This window comes from Lissotriton vulgaris, chromosome 10, assembly GCF_964263255.1.
Source record: "Lissotriton vulgaris chromosome 10, aLisVul1.2, whole genome shotgun sequence".
Classification (NCBI taxonomy): Eukaryota; Metazoa; Chordata; class Amphibia; order Caudata; family Salamandridae; genus Lissotriton; species Lissotriton vulgaris.
Window position 1 is genome coordinate 23,211,591 of NC_141698.1, and position 12,456 is coordinate 23,224,046.

Here is a 12,456-nt window from a genome sequence, read left to right on the forward strand (position 1 = left end):
CTAGGACACTGTTCATGGAGTGAGCTTCTCGCAGTCTAGAACACTCCTCAGAGTGAGCTTCTCAAAATCTAGGAGGAGACTCGTGAAGTTAAGTTGTGGTAGTCTAGGACACTGTTCATGAAGTGAGCTTCTCGCAGTCTAGAACACTGCTCAGAGTGAGCTTCTTAAAATCTAGGAGGATACTCGTGAAGTTAAGTTGTGGTAGTCTAGGACGCTCCTCATGGAGTGAGCTTCTCGCAGTCTAGAACACTGCTCAGAGTGAGCTTCTCAAAATCTAGGAGGAGACTCGTGAAGTTAAGTTGTGGTAGTCTAGGACGCTGCTCATGGAGTGAGCTTCTCGCAGTCTAGAACACTACTCAGAGTGAGCTTCTCAAAATCTAGGAGGAGACTTGTGAAGTTAAGTTGTGGTAGTCTAGGACGCTGCTCATGGAGTGAGCTTCTCGCAGTCTAGAACACTGCTCAGAGTGAGCTTCTTAAAATCTAGGAGGAGACTCGTGAAGTTAAGTTGTGGTAGTCTAGGACGCTGCTCATGGAGTGAGCTTCTCGCAGTCTAGAACACTGCTCAGAGTGAGCTTCTCAAAATCTAGGAGGAGACTCGTGAAGTTAAGTTGTCGTAGTCTAGGACGCTGTTCATGAAGTGAGCTTTTCGCAGTCTAGAACACTCCTCAGAGTGAGCTTCTTAAAATCTAGGAGGAGACTCGTGAAGTTAAGTTGTGGTAGTCTAGGACACTGTTCATGGAGTGAGCTTCTCGCAGTCTAGAACACTCCTCAGAGTGAGCTTCTCAAAATCTAGGAGGAGACTCGTGAAGTTAAGTTGTGGTAGTCTAGGACACTGTTCATGAAGTGAGCTTCTCGCAGTCTAGAACACTGCTCAGAGTGAGCTTCTTAAAATCTAGGAGGATACTCGTGAAGTTAAGTTGTGGTAGTCTAGGACGCTCCTCATGGAGTGAGCTTCTCGCAGTCTAGAACACTGCTCAGAGTGAGCTTCTCAAAGTCTAGGAGGAGACTCGTGAAGTTAAGTTGTGGTAGTCTAGGACGCTGCTCATGGAGTGAGCTTCTCGCAGTCTAGAACACTCCTCAGAGTGAGCTTCTTAAAATCTAGGAGGAGACTCGTGAAGTTAAGTTGTGGTAGTCTAGGACACTGTTCATGGAGTGAGCTTCTCGCAGTCCAGAACACTGCTTGTTGAGTGAGCTTCTTGTAATCTAGGAAGCTGCTCATGGAGTTAGCTTCTCGGATCTGGGTCACGGCTCATAGAGACAGCTTCTCACCGACTAGGATATTGCTCATGAAGTGAGCTTCTGCCAATCTAGGACACTGCTCATAAAGTCCGCTTTTCACAATTCAGGAAGATGGTCATGGAGGAAGCTTGTTACTATCTAGGAGGCTGCTCATGGAGTGAGTGTCTAAGCAATCTAGGAGTCTGCTCGTGGAGTGAGTGTCTAAGCAATCTAGGATGCTGCTCGTGGAGTGAGTGTCTAAGCAATCTAGGATGCTGCTCATGGAGTGAGTGTCTAAGCAATCTAGGATGCTGCTCGTGTAGTGATATTCTGGCAATCTAGGATGCTCAAGGAGTGTGCTTTTCACAATCTAGAGACTGATCACGGAGTGAGCTTCTATCATTCTAGGACGCTGTCCAGGGAGTGAGTTTCTTCCGCATATCACATCAGTCTTGTTCAGTTCTCAACATTTAGAAAACGATTAGGCAAAACGTATACTATTGAAATGTGATAAGCTCCCTTACCCTTTCATTTTCCTTTCTGGGAATGCTGAAAGACTGACTAGAGTAGCAACAGATAAAAGAAATGTGAATATCTCAAAAAAGGCAAAGGGGAGCCTCTATTAAAAAAAAAAGTTGAGTATTGGTCAAAACGGAAGTAGTTGTTTACAGCGGTCAGCAAAAGTCCCTAAAATGTTAAACTTTAAAAAAATAATGGCTCTGCAGCCACTCTGCGGCAAGGACTGAACGGCAGTAACGGGGAAAACGTTGTTTTTCAAGAAAGGGGCAGGTAGTAGACGTCGCTTGGAATTGATACGCGTCTGCAGACATGATCAGTTGGGAAGGTCACATTAATGCAAAGAATTTAGCTATAAAAGGAAGGCATTAAAATGAATTAATGAAAAGAGCCCGATGCACATTCCTAATGCGGCAAGGCTGGCGCCAGAGGATATAACTCAGGTGAGGATGTTCTCCGGGGACACCGGAGGACCAAGGCACGCGCCGTCCTTCAGCCTCTTCGTGATTACTGGAACCCGCGTCTCCTTAAAGGACGGCGGCACAGCAGGTACCCTGGCACCTTGGGCTCCAGTTAGTGTCTTCATCGGTCTGGTTGTAGAAACACAACAAGCCTTGCAGAGGGGCTGGTCAGTGACTGGCATGGGAGGAGAGGCATAAGGGGTCGAGACATCATTACAGGTGTAACAGGACTCGACACCATACAGGCCAAAGACACACCCTCCACAGCCATCGTACCACCATTATAACAAGCATTTGCAACGCAATCGGTCTCACATTTACAAGAGTTTGAGGTATTGGCATTGTAAATGACAATAGCTTAAATTCTTACAAATGCGAGACCTATTGCATTGCAAATATTTTTTGTTGTTTACAAGCGCCCCATGCTGCGCATTCAGTTAATAGAGGCCACTTTATTTTCTCTCTTGAGAGGTCTTGTTAAACCTGATCTATCAATGTATTGAAAAGAATAGCACATTTTAAAGAATAATAGTGTTTAATTTTCTTACGATGGGCTTTACATTTAGAACTTGATTTATATAAACACACATCGTTGCACAAAGACATTTTGGACCAGATGTAGGACCCTTTTTTGAGGCCGCAAACGGGAGAACCTCCCTTTTGCGGACGCAAAAAAAGGGTAAAAGCATGTACAAATGCTAGTTTGCGAGTCCCAGACTCGCAAAATAGCATTTGCGACTTTCACTATTAGGAAGGGACGGCGAGTCAACATGCTATGTACTAGTGTTTTGCAACCGTATTTGCGGCCGCAAAACACTCGCAGTTTACCACCTACTTCAAGTAGGTGGTAAACCACTCGCAAAGGGGAAGGGGTCCCAGGGAACCCCTTCCCCTTTGTGAGTATGTTGGAAAATATTTTTTAAGAGCGGGCTGTGGTCACAGAGACCACTGCTTTTGCTTAAAAAAAATGAAACTGAAAAGTTTCCTTTTTCCTTTTTAAATGCATCCCATTTTCTTTTAAGGAAAACGGGCTGCATTAAAAAACAAAAACAAAAAGGTGCTTTATCAAAAAGCAGTCCCAGACATGGTGGTCTGCTGAGCCCAGCAGGCCACCATCCCTGGGCGGGATGTCATTCCCAATGGGCTCGCAAATTGAGAGAGGCTCATTAATATTATTGAGCCTCGCAATTTGCGACCCCATAAGGAATCGCAAACAGTGTGGAATACTGTTGTACATCAGAAACTGCGAGTCGCAATTTGCGATGCACAATTTTCTTGGTCATACATCTGGTCCTTTAAGTATTAGCATGTTTTCCCCAGCAGAAATATGAATTTCTTAAAACCCTGAGGGACATATCTGCAGTCTCAGGAAAACCATGAATACTAAACTTATGACATTCAAGTGCTATAAATCTTTCGAAAGAGTACTAAAATCAGTTAACAAATCACGTAATATAAAAAGCAAATAACAAGTAACGTGTAATATGGCCCTGCATTGTCAGCTCTGAGTTCAGGTGACATGTATAAACCACTCACATCGGCCTTATGGTTTGTACATGTCACAAAATCCACAGGATTGCCATATAGGCCCATATAACTCAGCTACCCATTGTGTATGCTCTCCGTATATGTATATTCACCAGAAAAAACACAGTTAAAAAGTGAGTTATGGTTCTGACTCAAGCAAGTAAAACAACCGAAATTCGCCCGTTATGGTTAAAAATGCACGCAAGAGACACCATACCTCGCGACACCAGTCATGTTGTTGTCTTGATCGCTCTTTTCTCTGTTTGGCCACTGGCAGATTTGGTGTTTGAGCACGGCAGGCAGCAAGGGTTATGCATGTGGGTTTGCTCATAACCATACAGGGTAATGTCATGGTTTTACACATTTGAGGCTAAATCAGATCTCAGTTTGTAACTGTGGTTCTTTATGATGTACTTAATTTTCAACCCTGTTAATATCAACATTGGGCACAAATCCCCAGCTGCTTACAACCATGGGCACAAATCCCTGGCTGCGCACGGCCTTGGGCACAAATCCCCAGCTGCACACGGCCTTGGAGACAAATCCCCAGCTGCGCACGGCCTTGGGCACAAATCCCCAGCTGCGCACGGCCTTGGGCACAAATCCCCAGCTGCGCACGGCCTTGGGCACAAATCCCTGGCTGCGCACGGCCTTGGGCACAAATCCCCAGCTGCGCACGGCCTTGGGCACAAATCCCCAGCTGCGCACGGCCTTGGGCACAAATCCCCAGCTGCGCACGACCTTGGGCACAAATCCCCTGCTGCGCACAGCCTTGGGCACAAATCCCCTGCTGCGCACGGCCTTGGGCACAAATCCCCAGCTGCGCACGGCCTTGGGCACAAATCCCCAGCTGCGCACGGCCTTGGGAACAAATCCCCAGCTGCGCACGGCCTTGGGAACAAATCCCCAGCTGCGCACGACCTTGGGCACAAATCCCCTGCTGCGCACTACCTTGGGCACAAATCCCCTGCTGCGCACTACCTTGGGCACAAATCCCCTGCTGCGCACAGCCTTGGGCACAAATCCCCTGCTGGGCACAAATCCCCTGCTGCGCACAGCCTTGTCGACAAATCCCCAGCTGCGCACGGCCTTGGGCACAAATCCCCAGCTGCGCACGGCCTTGGGCACAAATCCCCAGCTGCGCACGGCCTTGGGCACAAATCCCCAGCTGCGCACGGCCTTGGGCACAAATCCCCAGCTGCGCACGACCTTGGGCACAAATCCCCTGCTGCGCACAGCCTTGGGCACAAATCCCCAGCTGCGCACGGCCTTGGGCACAAATCCCCAGCTGCGCACGGCCTTGGGCACAAATCCCCAGCTGCGCACGGCCTTGGGCACAAATCCCCAGCTGCGCACGGCCTTGGGAACAAATCCCCAGCTGCGCACAGCCTTGGGAACAAATCCCCAGCTGCGCACGGCCTTGGGAACAAATCCCCAGCTGCGCACGACCTTGGGCACAAATCCCCTGCTGCGCACTACCTTGGGCACAAATCCCCTGCTGCGCACAGCCTTGGGCACAAATCCCCTGCTGGGCACAAATCCCCTGCTGCGCACAGCCTTGTCGACAAATCCCCAGCTGCGCACGGCCTTGGGCACAAATCCCCAGCTGCGCACGGCCTTGGGCACAAATCCCCAGCTGCGCACGGCCTTGGGCACAAATCCCCAGCTGCGCACAGCCTTGGGCACAAATCCCCTGCTGAGCACAGCCTTGGGCACAAATCCCCTGCTGCGCACAGCCTTGGGCACAAATCCCCTGCGGCACAAATCCCCTGCTGCGCACAGCCTTGGGCACAAATCCCCTGCTGCGCACAGCCTTGGGCAGATCTGGTTGGGTGCAGTGTTTGGCCTTATTTTGGTAATCTCTCTTTTACAAAAGACTAGTCTTGAGGGGAGACTGATCCAAGAGAACCCTTGAAGTCCTATATGGTGGTGGTGAGTATTTTTACCTCAATCAAAAGCTGAGTGGAAACGGTGTTTGTACTAGATTTAGATGCAGCATGCCCCCTCATTCACACAAGCACACATATGGGAATTATCTAGTAAAACCTCCTAGGGGTGTAAACCCACAAGCAGTAATAAAACATTTCACCTCCAACCAGCAGCAGGCATAGAAACTGCTCTTCACGCTGCATTATAATATGAGAGGTAATTAAATGTTCCACCACCCTGCAACCGCACACAGCAATTAAATGTCACCACCCTCCACCAGCAGAACCATACTCCTCTTCATCTGCCCTCACTCCTACCACCCAGAACCAGCAGGCATAGAACTGCTCTATACAAGGAGCCATATTGGCTCCAAGCGAGACATAACTCGTCTTCATCCGAACTGCTCTTCACACTGCTCTACAACATAAGAGTAATTAACCCTTTTCTGACCCCCGACCACCAGCAGGCTTAGATCTGCTCCTCACACTGCACTACAACATGAGAGCAATTCAATATTCACCACCCTCCACCACCAGGCCCACAGCTCCTATCATCTGCCCAGCAGCTCCTACAGGTGAGTGCAATTAAACATTTCACCACCCAGCCCCAAGCAGGCACAGAACTGCTCTTCACGCTGCACAACAACATGAGAGCAATTAGCCTTTTCCATGCGTCGGACGGCTGCTGGAAAAAATCTCGGGGAGGGGGGGGGGGGGCATGGGGGGCTGAACCTTTAATCAGTGGGCAGAGTGGAGCTGCAGGGCCTCCAACAAGGGGTACAACAACAGCAAGGCCTAATTAACATTCAATTGGTCTTTTAAAGACCTGTGAAACGTTCGGGTGCGGCTCTGTGTGTGCCCGGGATCGGTCTCATCCCACGAGGGGGGGGGGGGGGGGAGGGGGGGCGCTGAAGCCCGGTGAGTCCAATGGGTGTTGCACGCCTGGCTGCACTACAACATGAGAAACATGAAACATTTCTATTTCAGGACAGGGGGCTCCGATTATGCGATCTCATTTCTTTAATGAAATGCTCAGCAGCCATAGAAACAAGTAAAAAACCACAATACCCATAAACACTTGGGTAACAACCATAGAGTCTTCGGTATAAAAGGCCATATAGGGAGTCACACTTCCTCTTTCTTTGCTGCTCCGCAGCCAGTTTAGTGCTTTATTCTTACCTACTTGCATTTGCTGTGTTTTTTGCTTCTATATTAATTAGCGCTTTGCGCGCACTCGGTGCCGTGCGATATTCCGCGTTCCCTCGCGTTTGTGCCGTTTCTCCCTTCAATTTATTTCATCGGCATTGCGCGGCTGGGAGCGTGTGTCCACCTCCCTTACGGTCCGGGCGCTGTGTGTCCGTGTCCTGTGCCTGTGGAGTGGGAGTTGGGGGTTGTAGAGGACACACGCTGCCTGCACGAGCTCCTCTCGTTTTGAGGCATCCGGTGTCCGCGCATGCGCGGTAGGGAATTTCCGGCGCTCCGTGAGTCTGACTAAACCAGAGCTTTTGCCTTGGGCAAATTTCTATTTCGTCATCTTGTGGGCAGAATTACACTATTAGTGTACAATGAGTGAATATTATTATGAAGTTGACGCTGCTTATGACGAGGAGGCCTCTGAGTCTCTTGAGCAGGATTTGGTGGAAGCCCTTGATAAGGGTGTACAACATTCCATGAATAAGGCACTGGTTCGTGCAATTCATCCTCTGAAGAGACATTTGACGCATAATGCTCAACAACAAGGTTGGGTTCCTGCTTCGCGTAAGTCTTCCAGTTCCCCTGGGAATCCCCATGCTTCAGATTTTCAGCGGTTGGCTAAGTCTCTGTCCGCTGCAAAGTCCACATCTGTGGCAGCTGACGCTGATGACGAAGATCAGCTCTCTTCCTCGGACCACATTCCACCACCTCCAAAGAAGAAGAAGTGCCAGGAACATTTTGTAGATGCCCCCACTCATCCTCCAGTCCTCACCTTTGATCCCACGGACATTGTCCACCCCAATTCAACAGCCTGGCTCCCGTCCCCGGCGGTGGCTGAGTATGTGCAGCAGCACATCCGTCAACCTTTTGAAAAGGAGGTCCGTGCACGTCTCCGTACAGAGTGCCCTAGACCGGATATGGCGGACAACTTGGCAGACACATCAGAGGTGGATCCCACCATGGTGACTTATGTTCGTAAGTTTGCCAAAGACCCTAAGAAAGGTCTAGACCGTTCATGGCGTTCGTGCCAGGACAAGGTCCTTGATATGCTGGGCCCCCTTACTAAGATCTTGGATCTTGGCTTCATGGCCAAAGAGTCATTTGCGATGGTAGATCCAGATGAGCTTATCGAGTGGGCTCAGAGGGCGATTTGCCAACTAGGCAACGCCAATTGCGCTCTCTCCAGGGAGAGGCGTCGTTCCATCCTTCTGAAGCTCGACCCAAAACTGGCAGAGCTTTCCACCTCAGAATCGGGTCCTGCTGCTCAGGGCTTACTTTTTGGTCAGCCATTCTTGAAAGAGTTGACTCAGTCAGTCAATACCTTTACTGGATTGGACAAACAACAGGCTTCACTCCGCCGAGCTTTTCGTCCGGTTTTCAGCAAGGCCGGACGAAACATGGGACGCTCGTTCGGCCGTGGTCAACAACAACCCAATCAAAGGGGTTATCAGTCCCACAGAGGAGGAAATCAAGATTCCGGCTATTCCCAAAGGTCAAATTTACACCCCTCAAGGAAGGGTCAATACAAAAAAGGACATTCCGGTGGACACTCCGGTGGATATCAAGATTCCACAACTTCAGGTGAGCCTGATTCCTGCATGCAGTGTGGTTCTGGGGGGCAGGATACGTTTTTTCCTAGACAATTGGCGCTTGATCTCCAGCGATGCATGGGTGCTGGAGACGGTCCAGGGGTACAAAATAGAGTTTTATCAGCCCCTGTGTCAAACCCATCCTCTTTCTCCTCTTTGTTTTTCCCAAAAAGATCAGGTGTTCATCACCGAGGAACTCAAGTCACTTCTCTTACTAGGGGCGATTGTTCCGACCGTGCGTCATCCACAGGGGTACGTCAGCACGGTCTTTCTTGTGGAGAAGAAGGGAGGGGGCTCGAGATTGGTGCTCAATCTAAAGGAGTTCAACGGGGGTGTGGTCTACAGACACTTCAAGATGGAGGGAATCCATCTGTTGCGGGATCTTCTTTGCGAGAAGGATTGGATGGTTCGTCTGGACCTCAAGGATGCATACTTGTCCATTCCTATCTTCCGCCCGCATCGCCCCTTTCTCCAGTTCCACAGGCAGGGGACTTGGTACGAGTATCAGGTTCTCCCATTCGGCCTCTCCTCAGCACCTTGGTGCTTCACAAAACTGTTGAGGCCGGTCGTGGAGTCTCTTCGCAGTCGAGGGGTTCGGTTGATCATTTACTTAGACAACATCCTCCTTCTGGCGGATTGTCCCCTCACTCTGATGTCTCATCTAGAGTGGACCATCGAGCTCTTGCAGTCCCTCGGGTTTCTGGTGAACTCTCAAAAGTCTGTGTTGCACCCGACTCAGGTGATAGATTTCTTGGGTTTCAAAGTCAACTCACTTACCTGTCAGCTTCTATTACCCAATCAGAAGATTCGGTATATCAAGAGGGAATGGACTTCCATCATTACGAAACCGACTGTGTCATTGAGGTCGTTAGCAGGAGTTGTCGGTCTCTTGGCCTCTTCCCTTCAGGCGATCTTCCCGGCCCGCTACATTACAGGGCTTTGCAGCGCCTGAAGATTCGTCATCTCCAGAACGGCCTCATTCAGATCAAATTCCTCTCTCGGAGGACACGAGGTCAGAGATGCCATGGTGGCTGGATCATATGGAGGCTTGGAATGGTCGAGCCCTGTTCGGGTCCACGCCGGAAGTGGTGATCCAGTCGGATGCCTGTTGTTGGGGCTGGGGTGCCCGGTGCGGTCCGGTCTCGACGGGGGGGTCGTTGGTCCCCCCAGGAGCTTTCCCTCCACATCAACTGTCTGGAACTCCTGGCGGGATCCTTTGCGATTCGTTGCCTCTTTCCCCTTCGGTCCAACTGCTGCATACTTCTCCGAATGGACAATGTATCGGCAGTCCGCTACATCAACAAACTGGGGGGGACTCGTCGCGATTATTGGCGGAGATTGCCAAAGATTTTTGGCACTTTTGTCTGCAACAAAAGATCACGGTTATTGCAATGTATCTCCCAGGTTGCAACAATCTCATTGCGGATTGGAACTCGAGGCACCTGAAGGACTTCAGCGATTGGAGGCTTCATCCTCGCGTGTTCCGTCTTCTTCTCCGGACCTGGGGACAATGTCAGATAGACCTATTTGCGTCCCGCCTCAACACTCAGCTCCCACTGTTCTTCAGTTGGAGGCCAGATCCGAAAGTCCTAGCCACGGATGCCTTTCTCCAACCGTGGCCGTCAGCGCGGTGTTATGCATTTCCCCCGTTCATGATGATCCCCAGGGTCTTGGCTTACACGAAGCGCTACCAAGCGGAGTTGATCTTGATTTCTCCTCTGTGGAGGGCTCAAGCGTGGTTCCCGGTTCTCCTGGAAATGGCTTGTGCAGTACCGTTCCTTCTTCCTCAGAAGAAAAATCTCCTGCTAGATCCTCTTCAGACTCCGCATCCCCTGATTCTGTCAGGGTCTCTCTTTCTTCTGGCGTGGCGGATTTCGGGGAACGCTGGTCGTTCCCAGGCCTTTCTGCGGACGCTTCCAGATTCATCAGCGACGCCTGGTCTCCTGGTACCCACAAACGCTACAGAGGCTCTTGGAAGCGTTGGACTGACTGGTGTATTCAACGGCAAGTTGATCCCACATCGGCTGATGTCTCTGTGATGGTCAATTTTTTGGCTTCGCTTGCTTAGTCTGGTTTGGTGTATCGCATGGTGAACAAATTCCGTTCTGCTATTTCTGCAGGTCACCTCCAGGTGGATGGCAAACGGCGGGTGACCATCCTTTAGTTGCTAAATTGCTCAAAGGTATTCGCCTTGCGAATCCTCCGCGTTCTAAATAAGTTTTCCTTATGGGACGTGTCTATTATTTTACGTTTTCCGGAGGCCTGGCCAGTCATTTCTTTACTGTCCCGTAAACAGCTGTCAGCCAAACTGACTATGTTGTTGTGTCTAGTTTCCTGCAAGCGGGTTTCAGATGTCTGTGCTTTAGATCTTGCAGGACGTAGTTTTACTCCTGAGGGAGTCACGTTTCGGCTTTCTAGGCGTACCAAGACCAATACTACGTTTATTTCTTATCCGTCCTTCCCCGATCATCCTAACCTTTGTGTCGTTCAATGTCTCAAAGATTACAAAGTAAGTACTTCTTCTTTACGTTCTGATATGCAAGGTCAATTGTTGATTGCTCTGCAGAAGCCCTTTCGCCCCGTTACCCCGGCTACTTTGGCTCGGTGGGTACGTTGGCTCATGGCGGAAGCTGGAATTGATATATCTGTGTTTGGGGCTCATTCTGCATGAGGGGCTATGGCTTCTAAAGCCTTCTCGTTGGGTGTCACTTTGTTTGATATTATGAAGGCTGCTGATTGGTCCTCTGATTCTGTTTTTTAAAACTTTTTACTTCAAGCCTATTGATCATGTTGCTTCTGTTGTGGTGGATCAGCTTTAACCCTTTCGATGCTGATGACGAGCTCAGCTCGTCATGATGCACAGTTGAGCTGTGCTGATGACGAGCTGAGCTCGTCATGAATACAGCCTAAGAGCAATTTCCAGCACAGGGGGGGAAAACACCTAGCAGCCAAGGTGTTAAACAAGCATAATCGGAGCCTCCTGTCCTGAAATAGAATTCAAAATTTGCAAACATACATGACAAGAATTTTCAATTCTATTAAGGACAAGGAGGCGAGGATTATCCCACCCATTGTTGTATACATTATTGTTACTGTACACATGTTCAATATTTCCTTGCTGTTGATATAATGCAATGATCTTGTTTTTCTACCCACCCTTCTTTTTATGGTCATTTTGCACAGACTGTGTATTACGGCTTTCTGTTTCTTTTCAGGATCTGAACCCAAGTGAGGTTTCTTCGTGGAGGCCTGGATTTCCCTGCCTGCTCCTTTGAGGATTGTTGTTCCTTGGACTTCCTGGATTGGTGATGGAGTTTGCCTTACCCGACTTTCCATGTCGGATTTTTCAGGTTTACTGGCTCTGTTTTCACAAAAGAAAGAGGAAGTGTGACTCTCTATATGGCCTTTTATACCAAAGACTCTATGGTTGTTACCCAAGTGTTTATGGGTATTGTGGTTTTCTACTTGTTTCTATGGCTGCTGAGCATTTCATTAAAGAAATGAGATAGCATAATCCTCGCCTCCTTGTCCTTAATAGAATTGAAAATTCTTGTCACATATGTTTGCAAATTTTGAATTCACCACCAAGCACCAGCAGGCACAGAACTGATTTTCACGCTGCACTACAACATGAGAGCAATTAGACATTTCCCCACCCAGCACAAGCAGGCTTAGAACTGCTCTTCACGTATCACTACAACGTGAGAGTAATTAGCCCTTTTATGACACCCGCACCAGCAGGCTTAGATCTGCTCCACACACTGCAATACAACAGGAGAGCAACTAAACATTTCATCACCAGCACCAGCAGGCACTGAACTGCTTTTCTCACTGCACTACAGCATGAGAGTATTTAAATAGGGGTGGACGGTGAACTCCGCTTCGCCACCAGAATTCGCTCAGTTTGGCCCACAGTTCCGAAAAACTCTGGAACACTGAGTTTATCCTCTTGTGCGGCTCACCAACGAACACCATAAGCTAGACCGTCTCCCGGCGAGATTTCTCAAAGCGGGCAGTTGCATC

At 49.3% G+C, this 12,456-nt stretch overlaps 2 protein-coding genes across 3 annotated transcripts in view; one reads left to right on the top strand and one right to left on the bottom strand.

The window, feature by feature from the left end:
- The window catches only part of SLC35A2 (solute carrier family 35 member A2), a 139,955-nt gene that overhangs the window by 19,800 nt on the left and 107,699 nt on the right, over positions 1-12,456 (bottom strand). The window lies entirely within an intron of this gene.
- On the top strand, positions 7,216-8,429 carry LOC147684374 (uncharacterized). The gene is made up of 2 exons (XM_086940297.1): positions 7,216-8,323; positions 8,362-8,429. Exons 1-2 carry the CDS (start codon positions 7,216-7,218, stop codon positions 8,427-8,429), a joined length of 1,176 nt encoding a protein of 391 aa, XP_086796423.1.